The sequence below is a fragment of the Drosophila suzukii genome, chromosome 3, assembly GCF_043229965.1.
Source record: "Drosophila suzukii chromosome 3, CBGP_Dsuzu_IsoJpt1.0, whole genome shotgun sequence".
NCBI lineage: Eukaryota > Metazoa > Arthropoda > Insecta > Diptera > Drosophilidae > Drosophila > Drosophila suzukii.
In genome coordinates this window covers 70,112,057-70,126,088 of record NC_092082.1, presented here as the reverse complement: position 1 = coordinate 70,126,088, position 14,032 = coordinate 70,112,057, and the positions used below count along the sequence as shown (strand labels likewise).

At 41.6% G+C, this 14,032-nt stretch overlaps 3 protein-coding genes across 3 annotated transcripts; 2 read left to right on the top strand and 1 right to left on the bottom strand.

Moving 5' to 3' along the window:
- Positions 1-1,001: 1,001 nt before the first annotated feature.
- On the bottom strand, positions 1,002-1,454 carry LOC139352884 (uncharacterized). The gene has a single exon (XM_070995528.1). It carries the CDS (start codon positions 1,260-1,262, stop codon positions 1,002-1,004), a length of 261 nt encoding a protein of 86 aa, XP_070851629.1. The 5' UTR covers positions 1,263-1,454.
- A 2,851-nt stretch (positions 1,455-4,305) lies between these two features.
- On the top strand, positions 4,306-5,861 carry Art6 (Arginine methyltransferase 6). The gene is made up of 2 exons (XM_017089241.4): positions 4,306-4,829; positions 5,140-5,861. Exons 1-2 carry the CDS (start codon positions 4,420-4,422, stop codon positions 5,789-5,791), a joined length of 1,062 nt encoding a protein of 353 aa, XP_016944730.3. The 5' UTR covers positions 4,306-4,419; the 3' UTR covers positions 5,792-5,861.
- A 1,229-nt stretch (positions 5,862-7,090) lies between these two features.
- On the top strand, positions 7,091-8,862 carry Art9 (Arginine methyltransferase 9). Its single transcript, XM_017067897.4, has 3 exons — positions 7,091-7,288; positions 7,343-7,572; positions 7,696-8,862. Exons 1-3 carry the CDS (start codon positions 7,172-7,174, stop codon positions 8,381-8,383), a joined length of 1,035 nt encoding a protein of 344 aa, XP_016923386.4. The 5' UTR covers positions 7,091-7,171; the 3' UTR covers positions 8,384-8,862.
- The last annotated feature ends 5,170 nt before the right edge of the window (positions 8,863-14,032 follow it).

Genomic DNA, 14,032 nt, shown 5'->3' with positions numbered 1-14,032 from the left:
ACTCGCTTTTTAGGACACAGCAAGATTTGACTTAACCAAAATGGATTTCTGGAATTGGCGGGCCATTAAGGAGGCGTGGGCGTGCCTTTGGCCATAATGGCCGCTGCGTGATCCTCCACTGCTGACCTCCACACATCATCCAGGCCGGTCGCTAATCGAAGCTCGACTTGGGGCACGTTTCCGCATTAAATGCTGCACCATCAGCATGGGGAAATCAGCCATCGACCCAGCCACCCCCGGGATGAGTTTCCCCAGGGGCGTTCGCTGGATAGTTTAGCTAAATGCCGTCGTAAAAGAACGCCGGCCGTTAAACCAACAAGCCGGGCAGCAGAGTCAACAACCAAGATTCCCACCCTACTTTCGGCAGATTTAATTGGACAATGCGGCAACTGGAGGAGGAGGTCGGGAGTACAAGTTGCGATGAGGATGCTTCGATTAACAAATTATCGCCACCGCAGCAAATTAATCGCAGCCGCCTGGCATCTGTAAAACCAAGTACGGGAATCTGTATCTGGGTTAACAAGAGGACGACCGATGACCGCAAATCAGATTCACTAAGCCGGCAATAAGATTTCCCGACCGCATCAATTTGTTTTAATGCCAGAAATGCTGTTGCACTGCTCCAACAGATTGCAGCAGCTGGCCGAGCGAAACGCCAGGAGCTGCATCCGAAGCTGGAGATGCACTCAGGAAAATAATGGAAGTAGTAAGGATCTTCTTTATAAGAGGTACATTATCATATTTATCTCTAGAGCATTATATTTAAATACATAGGCAGCACAGTTAGCTATACGTTTTGAACAAACCTAAGCCGCGAATTCTTTAGAACCTTATGTATTTTTCATTATTGATAATTGTAGTAGTGAATATTAATCGGGACTGTTCTACTGTTGTTTAACTTTAAAGAATTTAATATTTTTCCGAGTGTTCTGGAGATGCTGCTGCAAGATCCCTTGATGGCTCCAGCATCCTTGGCCCGCCCGACAGCTGTCTACCAAGGGTTAATTCTTGTCCTGTGTTGTTCTGCGGTCTGGGGCCAGATTGTTAAGGAGTCCTCCGACCGATATGCATATGGATAAGTACTCCTCGGCCCGCCCATACCTCATCGCCGACGATCCCAGTCCTGGGCCGTAAAATGTCAAATTAATGTTACAACATGTCCAACGATTTCTGATGGCATTTGACAATGCTGAGTGGAAATTCCTGCAGGTGACGCAATTTCCCTGTAATTTGTTTGGCCGCACGTACCGTCGCCCTGACATGGGGCATTGTCAGCTCGTTTGTGCCTGCCCAGCATAAACAAAAAACCCAACCAAACCGAGTCCGAGTCAAGTCGATCTGATCCAAAACGCGCCAAGGGACCTGCAGCCCTATTGGAGTGTGGTTTAGTCGGTTATTGGATGGTCGATGGCTGGTAGTTGATAGTTGGTTATTGGTAGGTGTCAATGTGTGGGCATGTCGCACACGTGTGCTCGCTCCTGCCCTGGGGCCATAAATTCACTTAGTTTATTTGCAGCCGCTGCTTCTGTGTCCACTTGGCCAGACACTCCGACACCCAGCCATGTAGCCATATAGCAATCCAGCTACCCAGTTCGTTCCCAGTTCGGCGGAAATTTGCGAAGGAAATCAAATTAAAATTTCGCTAATTTATCAGCCGCTCAGAAATCGTGAGTCCACGGGCTGCCAGGGGGCGCTAATTGGCAAACAATTCGCATATCGGTGTTGGCGGCTTAGCTTTTGGCTTATATGTGGCTTTATTCATATAGGTAAAATATTTAAAAAAATGGGAAAATGAATAACAATATTTTTTTGGTGTGTTGTGAAACTTTATTCAAAAAAAATAAAATATTTCAAACAATATCTTACTTTTTTTTTTAAATAATAACGATAGTATACTTTCAAAGAAAATTTTTCGTAAACTATATACAACATACAACCGTATTCGTATTCTAATATATAATGTAAGTGTTAAAGAAATTATTCTCTTCTATGAAATATTTATAAAAAATGTAAAATTAAACTTTCTTTCAAGTTTTAGAGAAGTTTTTCTAAATACTCTTCCTAAATGTTAAGACCTCTTAGACCTAGTTTGAGGACAATTTTTTCTTAAAGTAATATTACCAAAGTCTCAGAAATAGATTCGTTCGTTTAGAAAACCCGTCAGCACTATCGTTTTTCAAAAAAAAATAAAGGAAAGGCAATACACATAAGGGAAATGTAATGGTGGAGAGCTGAAGGAAATGGCGCGGGGTGGTGCAAAATTTTTGCATTTTATCGAAACGACTTCATCAGCCAGCCAGTTTGGCGTGGTCCGCAGTTCGAGGTCCGAAACAAAGGCATTCTAATTAAAATTCCCAAGTGTCAGAATTTTATTTATTCCTTTGCCAAACCAAGTGCATCAATCAAACTTTTGCACAACCAGCAATTCATTTTTTTCTGCAGAGTTATATGAAAGAGAAGGGTGTGAAGAGGGGAGGGGACTTTGATACTGGCAGCTCCGTTAAAATCAAATTGCCTCATCGTTAACACCCGAAAGTCGATGGGATTCTGGAATAAAATTGGGATGAGTTGGGGGATTGGTTTCGTTGGTTAATCGATGACTGATTGATCCAATGAGAGTTACACTGGGCAACAAAACAGGGGTTCAGGGTTTCAGTTCTATGGAGTTCTGCCATCCATTTCAATGAATACCATCATTGAAACCATAGCCTTTTGTTTGACTAGTGTTCACTCTCTATTAAAACGATTATGATAGGCCAATCAACCCCTGTTTTCAGATATTTTTAAGGACCCTTGTCGGGCATTCAGTGAGCACATGTTATTATTTGTTTTTGATGAAGTGGTTGATTACAATCGACCCTCCCCAGTCATTTTCAGCCACCCCAATGAGTGTCCTAGAACTGCGGTTACAATTTGACTTGCTGTCAGTTAGAAAATTATGCTCAGACTTGATTTAATTCATTTTTGTGCTATGAAAAAATAAAAATATAAGATATAAAGAATATAAAAATAAATAAAAATAACATTTAAGAATCATTAAAAATAATTAAGTTACTTTAAATTATCTTTAAAATAAATAATTCAGATTTCTTAAATACCTCTTAAATACCCGAAAATAACCTCAAATATGCATGTAAAAATCCCCCGTGGATTAAAAAATTCAGATTGTGGTAATGTCATAAAATTCAGATTTTTATGGCTTTTTGCTTGTGGGTCAGCAGGTGAAAATCGAAAATAGTGGAGGGCTTTCTGCCTCCCACACCGCGCATAATTTGGCCATGTCGAACATTTGGTAATACGCGACAAATGGGCTCCAAGTTGGAATGTTAGAAGACATCATCATCATCATCGCCGCATTCAGTATGCAAAGCATCGTCGCATTTTAATCGCCTCAGTGGGTGGCATTCTCGTTGGGGAGACATCGCACCAGCGCACTAATCGAGACTTACGTCGTTTTTTAATTGATTTGTGCCAAAAGTTTTATAGGTTTTTAAAGCTGTCCCAAACAAATGGCTGCGATTGTTGGCCGGTCCCAAACGCAATCGGAGATCGAAAACGACCCCCCGTCTGGGGTGTGGGCCTAATTATGGAACGCCAGAAATGGCAAATTAGCATAAAATTTAGCAACATTAAAAATTATAGTTTATTATGCTCGAATGTGTGTGCTCCTTTTTATTGTTGCTCTGTGACTAAATTGATTAATGAGCCAATTTAATAGTTGTGTCTGCCTATGGACATATTTTTATGACACTTGAAAAATTATGACGGGCATTTCATCCGTCTCTTAATTTAAGCAATTTGCTTTTACCGTTGGGCACAATTTGCTTGAATTTTATTTTTATTTTTCGGCTGGCAGTGAAAGTGCTTGATGGTGGAGCAATGAATTGGGGGAAATCATTAAATTTGGCCATAAAAATAAATTCGGGGCTGGGCGGATTAAGCGAGTTATGGCCTGGTGTTAAGGTGTTGGCGGCATATTTCTTTCACGGACTTTTGAGTGGGGCGATTTTTTGGCGTTTTTAATGGGTCCATTAAATGCAAAATTTGATTTATCTGGCTTGGGCCATTCAGATGCTAATGATGGCGATAGAATGACGTAGTATTGTTCGCGAAGTTAAGGTGGTTATTCCCCAGTTTTATAGATTTATTTTGGAATTTCAGATCGTTAAGATATTTCCGCATTTTTAATTTGCCTTAAAACTGTTCAATAAACTAATTTTTATAGACCATAACATTGTTGGCATAGTTATTTTGTAGTTCAAATCACATGATAGCCATGTATTTTCGATCGCCTGTTGTTTCCTTTGTTCTCCGTCACTTTTCAGTTGGCTCACAACAGCTAGTCCTATAACATTCACATTCTGAATTTCACAACCAGAAACATTGAAATTTTGTTTTTGAAATTTGTAAATTTTTATCATGTCTTTTTATGATTTTGTTCCGTCGAATCAAACGATGCAGAGTCTGGAAGACCTGGAAACCGAATATTTTCAGTCCTACTCTCGACTGGAGATCCATATGGAAATGTTGAGGGACTCGGTACGCACCCAGGCCTATCACGATGCCATCCTCCAGAATCGTGACCTCTTCCAGGGCAAGACCGTCCTGGATGTGGGCTGTGGCACGGGTATACTCTCCCTCTTCGCTGCCGAAGCCGGAGCCAAAAAGGTTATAGCCATCGAATGTACGGATATAGCGGATGTAGCCAAGGAGATTATGAGGGATAACCAGAAGGAAGACGTGGTGAGGGTGGTCAAAGGAAAGGTGGAGCAGGTGGAACTGCCCGAGGGCATTCAGCAGGTGGATGTCATAGTCTCAGAGTGGATGGGGTAAGATCTATATAGCTCTAAGCGCCGTTTTTTCGAGTGACCGTTAAAGTTAGAGCTTTATATCTGTCCGAAAAACTAACCACCAGATAAATCGGTCGACGTCTGTAACTTATCCGAGTGCGAAACTATAGCGTATGTCACTTTATCGATTTGACAAATACTTGACAGGGATTTTGAGTTCCTAAGCCATTGACGCTCCAGAAATCCAAATTCCTTTAACAGAGACGTTATCTGACCTAGAATTATTAACCGGCACTCGAGAAACTGGTCTGTTACTTTAATTTATATCAATGTTTTCAAATATTTTTAGCAACTCTCTTTATATGGAGGCCATGCTGAACTCCGTGCTATTTGCCCGGGACAAGTGGCTTTCCCGTGGTGGCCTAATCCTGCCCAACGTGGGAAACCTCTGGATAACCGGAGCGCAAGATCCGCATAGACTGGCCACTCTCAACTTCTGGCAAAATGTCGAGGGCATCGATATGAGCTGCGTGAAAAAGCAGTTCTCCCGAGAGCCCCTGGTGGATTGTGTGGCCATTCAGCAGTTGCTCACCGATGAGTGTTTTATACACTCCACCAATCTGGGTTATGATCGTAATCAACCCGTGGTCTTTCGCTCGAACTTTATGCTAAATGTGCAGCGTGCTGGAGTTATCAACATGTTGGTTCTGTACTTCAATGTGGGCTTTCCGGTGGGAAAAGCGGGAAATTCCGTGATCCTGTCCACCTCGCCGCGTTCTCCGTGGACCCACTGGGAGCAGACCCTCTTCCACCTGGACGAACCACTCTTTGTGAAGCCCAACGATCGGGTGCGCGGCGTTCTGGCCATGATGCCCAGCAGCCTGGACGGGCGCTCCATGAACTTTGACCTCAACATTAGCTTCCGTGGCGATAGAACGCGGGTGGAGAGCTTCAAGAGCTTCAGCTCGACGGGAATCGCGGGCGATAGACTTGGATTATAAAAAGTAACTCTAGACCGTATTGATAACTGTCATAAAATGGGTCGTTAATCGAGGGCCTTCAAGTGCCAGAGTTTTTTTTTTTGGTTTTTCGTGGGCTATCAATCCGCGGCTGGACTTAGAAAGTGGACAGCCGAAATGTTAACGACTTTCCTAACAAATTAATTTCAAAGCCAGAGGGAATGTGAAAATGTGTCTCTCCGCCTCTAATTAATTGATGACCCGTCGTATAAATTTGTGAAAGCCAACGCCGTGAGCCCACAATGAACGCCTTTTATGCGTTTATAACTCTATTTACTATTTTAGCCATTTGCATTGTCTCGTTTTCGAGGTCTCCGTTCTACGATCTCCCATCTCCCATCTCACGAGAGGTTGCCCAAAATCTCTTGTCAGCTCGTTTTGTGTTTGTTCATAGAGTGGCATTGTTAATGGCAGTTCTTAAAAGGCCATAAAGTTGCTTTATGCGCCCATGAAATTAATATGCTCACCATTATTGGACATGATTATAAAATATTGGGTATCTAGCGCGCGCACAAAAGCGCCACAAATGAGCCAGCGATCTTTGATTTTCGGTCAACACTTGTTCGCATCCCCCGCCGGTGATCAGGTGAGCATCCCGCTGGGCGCATTAACAAAGTCCCAGACAAAAACAGCACCCAGATGGATCCGATCTGAGCCGATCCTCGGCAGCGTAGGCCCAGCAAACGTTTCAATTTGTATCCCCCATACCCACTCTCAAAGACCCATACCCCCATACCATTTTAACTCCTCGTTCATGTTGTTCGGGTATCAAATTGCTGGCATTTGTCAACGGAGCGGGACACTGCGCACCAAGTCACCTATAAATTAGAGACTCGTTAGACAGCTTAACCCTGTTCCCCCAGATTTCGTAGGGAGTGTATCCTGACGCTGCTCCCGCTGATAAGAAGGTCCGAACCCACAATTGGCTCATAACTAATTGTTGTCGCCCGCCCAGCGATAACGCCTGGGAACCCTGAGAAATGCCGGGCGATAATCTATTCGGAATTTATGTGGCCTGATTGGAGCAAGAAATGTTATACCAGGATTACTTGTTGTCCTATTTGACTGTGGTTAGGGTTGGTGGTGAGGGTCTTAGAAGGAAGTGCTACACATAAAGACAATAACTCTTTAAAAGTAATATGCTCTTAGTAGTACTTTATTTTTGTAATTAAAGTTCTTTAATTTAAGATACCTATAATCTCTACTTTTCAATATCTGACTTTTGTACTTTACTTTAATTCGTACTGTGAATAACTTTCAGTGAATATACATAGTAACCAATCAAAGTTTATCAAAGTGTGACATTTAAAACAGCTTATTCGTAACTAAAAATACATAATATATCCTACATGTATACCCCAGATGGATCTGGAGAAGGATATTCTGAGGGACATGGCGGATGGAATGCTAAATGATGTTGTATCTTCGAGGGCATACGAATGGGTGTTTAAGCGATATGATGTGCTCTTCAAGGATAAGGTATAAATTCTAATTATGTATACAAATCCATTAATTTCTTAAGACTGATTACAGATTGTTATGGATGTGGGTTGTCGCAGTGGACTACTTAGCCTAATGAGCGTGGAGGTGGGTGCTGTTAAGGTCATAGCTGTGGGCAATAAGGAAAGTGCTGACTTTGTCAAAAAAGTTATTTCCGAAAGCGATAAGGAGGATATCTTCGAGTTCGTCGAGGGCGATATTAATAGGATACTTTTGCCTTGTGGTCTGAAGAAAGTGGATGTCATCGTGTCAGAGTGGATAGGGTAGGTGGTTAAACATTTTTATCAATTTCTCTTCTTTATTTAAACTAACAGAATTCGAAAAGCATACGTAATCAATATTAAATATATCTGTAATGTATATGCTTAGGAATATTTTTGTTACAGACACTCAGTGTTCGTTGACTCCCTTTTCAAGGAGGTGATCTATGCTAGAGAAAAATGGCTTGTAAAAGGTGGTCACATTATTCCCAATGTGGCTCAGCTTTTTATCTGTGGAGTAGCACAGCATCAACGAGACACCATCGAGATGAATATCCTTCCACAGACGGATTATCCCGGTCGGAGTTATATGGTCGAGGAACCCGTACGTCTGATAGAGGATTATGTGACCAAGGATCAGCAGGTCACTGAGAAGTTCCTCTTGAAGACCATCGATCTCTGCACTGCCGTTATAAGTGATGAGAACTTTAGACTCCCCTTCAAGCTGAGGGGTCTAAAGGACAGTTCTCTGGGAGCTGTGGTTCTTTACTCGGACATAGGATTCTCCCAACCCATGGGCCAATATAGGCGTTTGTTCTCCACGAATCCTAAGAAACCTCGCACCTATCTGAAGCAAACTATTCTCTTCGTGGATGATCCCGTTGAGGTGGCCAAGCGTGAGCTTGTAGAGGGTTTCCTTGGGATGTACTACAATCCCGATGAGCATCGCGAAGTGGAGTACTCCCTTTCGTTTGCCTGCCTTAATGTGGAACATTCAGGATCTGAAGAATCGGAGGAACCTGAAGAAGTTTTGGAATCCGATTTTCAGACAGACTTTGTAGATTTGACGGAAATAAAAGAGTTCTCCTGTTGATGTATTCATGGCAATCTCTGGACCTTCTTCAGCTGCAAGGGGAGCTGGCTGGGGATCGTTGGCCGATCAAAATTTATGGCCGTGCTGCATCAATTAGGGCGGCTGCTACCCAAAGACAATGGACAAGGGATCTCTTGTTGGGGATCGGGATACGATCCCAGTCTGCCTCCGATTCTGACTGACTTATTTTTTGCTTAAAGCCTTCTTTTTGCCTCGGATCTCGGATCTGACCTGATCGGTGTTTAGCTTTGACGTTGCTACAACGATTTAAAATGATGTCGCGCATAATTCACCGATCGACCACAATCGTCTTGCCAGACTGTGCGTCGTGATTTGGCTCTGGGGCTTGTGTTTGCTCAACGGCCTCGTTTACAGTGAGAGGACCCCTTTTGTTCTGATCTCATAACCGATCTCTGATCCCTGATCGCACTTGGTTAGCCCAGCGAAAGGAATCCGTCCGCGAATCTCTCGATTCTCCCCTGCCATTCACATGCTTAAGTGACATTTCGTCTGCTGGTCGTGCACTGGGGGAAAAAAGGACACCTTAAATTAGGATCTAGATTTAAGGACTTACTTTCCTAAGAAACAAATTTTAAAACTAGAGTTTTATAAAAAATTTATTTTCTTTTGCTTGTTAAAATACCAGTCCTTAAAACATAGATTTTTAGAGGATATAGGTTATTATCATACAATTTAAACAAAAAAGCATTCTACCATAAAAAGAGAACTGAATTTGGTTTGCCCACATTCTAAAAAAGAGATCTTGAAATTTTAAAGGTAGAATTGATGATAGAATTTAAAAAGTGTAATTTTAAAATTTAGTTACTTTTCAAAATTAATTTTTATACAATATTCAGCTTATACTTAAAATTGAAAATTTATTTTGAACTTAGATTTTGTTTTTATACCCAATTCTTCTCAGTGTAAGTCAAACTTTAGGCCGGACTTTGGCTAAAGAAACCCCGAGGCTTGAGCCTGAGGGTCCGTGATGGATTAGCATCGTTTTGCCGTGAGGATAATGTGTCGTCTGCAATGATTTTGGTTGACAAGCGCGCTTTTTTTTCGGTTCATCGTCTTTTCTGCCTGCGACCGTTTCTCGGAAATAATTATGCTACTTTTGTGCAAGAATAACAGCATTTTTGTACAAATTGCATAAAAATTTAAATTGCCCCGAGCGTTGAGCGGATTTTCGGTTTTTCTGCTGTTTGCTGCGAAATTGCTTAATAATGAAATGCCAATGGATTAAGCGCAATTTGTGCGGCATGTCCACTGATTGTCCCCGGGATTTTTATCTTTATCGCGTTTTTGCTCTCCTCGATCCGGCCGAAACAATTGGCCAGTCTCTGCGAGATCCCCACACCCATGATCATCATCATCATCATCATCAGCAGCCTCAACACGTTCGATTTGCTGGGCCTTATTTTACACCTAACGAGAACGGAGACCAAACAACAAAAAACAACCCAAAACCCTATAACTGCCTCTCTTTTTCATGGGGCCTTGCAGCGTTTTCATTAAATTCGCTTAATAGCGCAATATAATTTAAACAAGTAGTAACATAAAATAAAACTCACAGCCACGCACTGAAAGGCATAAAGATGAAGCAAATTACTCCGGACCGGAGCGGAGAAAAGCAGAACAGTGCAGAATTCGTACTCCTTGCCAAGATACTCCCGACGAAGTCCAAGATATTCGGGGAGGGGTTTTCTTTTCTGAGACCCTCTCCTCAGTTGGCCAGTTATGGCGCATGGGCGAGACCTCTCCGTCGGCCAGCAATGGCAATAAGTTCGCTTAACGAGGGTTTAATTTATGATTTGTTATGTTTCCGGTTCATGTTCTTGTTGCCTGCAAAATTATTGGCCATAAAGCCAAGGTGTGGATTATAGTGGCTGGCAGTGGTAGCCGGGTAAAAGTCATTGGCAATCGAGCCAGGGCGATTTGGCGGAAAAAAACCGGAGGGAGATGGAGATGGTCGGCGGGGAAAGAGTAAGCTGGCATTTTGACGAGGTCACCGAGAGGAGGCGAAGCTTAATGGGTCACCATTATCCCATGATTCTGGAAAAGTTGGATATCACATTTCCATTTCTCAGAAGTCGGTGATTGTTAAGTGTTATTTAAGGAAATTGGTACTTTAATACACCATTTATGGGAATGTTACAGATATAGCTTTTTAAATTGTAATTATATTATTATTATTATAATAATTATTTTTGTAATTGTTATAGTTGTATATACTTAAAATTAAATATATTAGGTGATACAATTTAAACAAAAACATATTACATTTTCAGTTTTATTCTTTGGCATTATTGAAAACAATCCCATTTACTTACATTTTATTTTAAATTGTAAAATGGAAAACAAATGTTTTAAAATATTCAATAAGGAATTTTTAAAAGTCCTTTGAAAAAGATGGCTCTAATTCATCTGTTAACCAAACGACTTGGACAATTTGGCCTTAACCACTAATAGACCCTAATCCCTTCACGCTCACCGTGCATTTGCTGCCAAGGAGCCAAGGAGCTAAAGAGCCCAGGATAAGGCCATCGAACGCATTGCGTTGAAAATCGATTTGTAGTTTTATTTCGTTCCATTTTTTGCCCATGGCCCTTGAGTTGCGCCTGCGCAAACAACTGCGGATAACAACGGATAAGAAAATAAGCAGAGACAAGCGGAGACACCACGAGAAGCAGGAGCAGGAGGAGGAGTAGGAGCAGCGGATCGGGATGGGGATGGGATCCCTGCCAAGTCCTCGGAGGGGCAAGATGGTCCCAGCAACGCCAACGAGTATCTGGTGGAACATAAATTACGCGACTAACAAGCAGCGCCCCGTGCAGCTAAAAAAGATACAAAAAGCCCAGGGAGAGGCGGATGAAAAACACTTCGTACTTGGGAACAGACTTGCACAGCGAAAAAATCATCGATCATTATTCAGATATTGGTTTTTAAATTGTGATAGCAATTAAAGGGATTACACTTACCGACATCAGGAGAATAAAAAAGGTATTATGTTTGGATATTATGGTATATGGTATAATAGTACCGCTACAATAAATATGAAGTATATATGATATATGATATTTCTGAATTATCGGAAAGTACCACTATATTACATTAGATACTCAAATTTTTGTACCAAAGGATTTTCCAGTATTGCTGGGATCCTAAAAAAAAAGGTTATTGAAAAGTGTTTATTTTCTTTTTAAATACGATTATTATTTATATCAGTGAGCATCCCTGATTAATACAAATATTTTTCAAGCACATATTAAATCATATTTTTCTATACCTCTCACATTTATTTGCAGTGCTCTTCAGTTCAGAGCTCTGGGCCAAAGTGAGTTGCACAAAATTATAAATGAAAGCGGGTGTTGGACCCATCCTATCCAGGGGCCCCCATCCCGAAGCCCAGACCATCCTCATACTCACGATTAGGTGCAGCAATTTGGCCCTGGCTGTCTGTGATTGAGACCGAGGCAGTGCTCGAAACGAAGTTAAAAATCAAATTAGCGAATGTGTTGAAAATTAAAAACAAATTCACGGATAAATTGCATCTGCCAGATACGCAATTATTACGAGGGCCAAAGGACGGGGGGCCCACTGACTTATGGACTTGGCTAAGCCTGGGGTTCTCGGTTCTCGATTCTGGACTCTGGGTTCCGTTTCTGTTCTGTTCTGTTTCTGGGCCCTGATTCTCGCTGTATCCTCGTATCTGGACCCCAGCATCTGTATCTGCCCTCGAGGTGTTGCAATTTTACGTTTTTTACGCGAGTTTTTATTCCATGAAATCCACATGAATTTCGCAAGCCTGCTCGATTTGCGGCAGTGCAAATACTCGGCCTAAATGGGTCCCGATGTCCCTGGTCCGCTGGCGGAAAACATGTCGAATTAACACGCTCTAAGGGGCAGCTGGACGAGTTGGTTCCCTCTTTTGTATATTTAAATGTTGGCAAATTAGCTGAAATTTCTTCTCGCACAATTCCCGTGTGTGTTTGAGACATATAATTACAGTAGAATTTTAGCCGGGCCTAAACTCCTGGCCAGCCGAAAAAAAGGAAGAAAAAATGTTGCTCAGCTGGCGCCGTGTCTGCGCAGAAGACGGGCAAATAAATCGCGCTGCTGTTGAACTTTTTATCTGCCTGAGGGGGAAAAGCGGGGGGCGAAGGGGGTTTTAGCCAGAATGGCACTGCTGCCAGATCTGCCAGAGATGGAAGTCAGCCACGCCTTCTGTTGTCCTGTTGGCCCGAACCTCTTTCTGTTGCCAACTTCCTTCAGCCTTCAGTTCTTGGCCCTGAGTCTCAGTCCGCAGCTCTTCTTAGGGCCGTAAAAAAGGGCGCAAATTTTATGAGCGCATCGTTTAACAAATGAATTTACAACCGTGCAACGCCCAAATGTCTGGCGTTCAAATTCAAATTCCTGGCCACGCAACGAGCGGAAATCTTGGCCCAGCTCCAGGATGACTTACGTGGCACACGGAGGCGGATACACAGGTACACGAAAAAAAACAATACCCCAGATATTAAACAAATTTTTGTAATTCTAAAAAAAGTTTTTTAAGTATTTTTTCATGGAGAAAACGTTCACTTGTATTAAAATGTTTTCAGGCTTAAAAGGAAACAAAAGAAAAACCCTAGAAAACTCAGGAAAGAGGCGTTTATCAAAGTACGACAGTATTTTTTCATCTGTTTAATAAAGCTTCTAAATACAAAGGATACATCGGAAGAAAACTATTACCTTTTTTATTATTACTACTATATTTATGTATTTATTTTATTTTTTATTTTAATATTTATAACAGTTTAAAGTTGTATTTCCAATGATGAAATTTCACATTTTGTATGTGGTTCGATCTTTTGCATAACTTAGGATTTCCAACATTAATAATTTAAAACGTCAATGGTGTAAATTTTAGCTTTAAGAATGGGTTTATTTTTAATGAATATGTTTTCAACCTTGAAACGCACTACAACATAATAGGTATAAAGTCGCTCTACAATATTAGTATTACATCATTTTTACTCTGATTAAAAATAGTCACTTAAAACTAATTATTGGTCATAAATTAAACAAAGCAATATTATTTATTACTTGTTTTAAACCGTTATTATACTTCCATTATCTTAAAAGTAATTGTTACTTGTTGAGATAATAAAACTAATGTTTTATTCAATAAAAAAGCTAATGGGCTTGTGAACCATATAATTTTTTACCCTGTACTCACGTTCTGTAAAACACGCCTGCTCCCAGGGACAAACAAACCTATGAATAATGCCTGGCATTTGGCCAAGTGACTTAAAACAAATACGAGGTGCAGGAACTCCATGGAGATGGTCAACAGATCCATGGCCACATCATTCCGCATCATCATTACCATGGGTAAGAGGATCCTTTCGGTGCTGGCCACGTTACATTAACGCTTTCATTAGCCCAGATTTTTACCCTCACTGGCCGCCCTTTTATCGGGGCTCCACTTTGTCGCCCATAAATCGAAGCTCGTTAAGTGCGGTTTAATGAGACTCCGGTGCACCTTGTTCCCTGGATTTCTGGATCTCCGGCGTGCTCGCTCGAGGGCCTGGTCAGCGTTTACAATTTGGTAATTGTCCCTGGCCTGTCAATAAGTTTTTATGGCCGCCCCGTAAAGGGAAAGCT

Excerpts from the sequence above, each read along its gene's own strand:
- Art6 (XM_017089241.4), top strand. The coding sequence starts at position 4,420 with ATGTCTTTTTATGATTTTGTTCCGTCGAATCAAACGATGCAGAGTCTG. Across the intron at positions 4,830-5,139 it reads ATAGTCTCAGAGTGGATGGG|CAACTCTCTTTATATGGAGG; the intron begins GTAAGATCTATA and ends AAATATTTTTAG.
- Art9 (XM_017067897.4), top strand. The coding sequence starts at position 7,172 with ATGGATCTGGAGAAGGATATTCTGAGGGACATGGCGGATGGAATGCTA. Across the intron at positions 7,289-7,342 it reads ATGTGCTCTTCAAGGATAAG|ATTGTTATGGATGTGGGTTG; the intron begins GTATAAATTCTA and ends GACTGATTACAG. Across the intron at positions 7,573-7,695 it reads ATCGTGTCAGAGTGGATAGG|ACACTCAGTGTTCGTTGACT; the intron begins GTAGGTGGTTAA and ends TTTTTGTTACAG.
- LOC139352884 (XM_070995528.1), bottom strand. The coding sequence starts at position 1,262 with ATGTCAGGGCGACGGTACGTGCGGCCAAACAAATTACAGGGAAATTGC.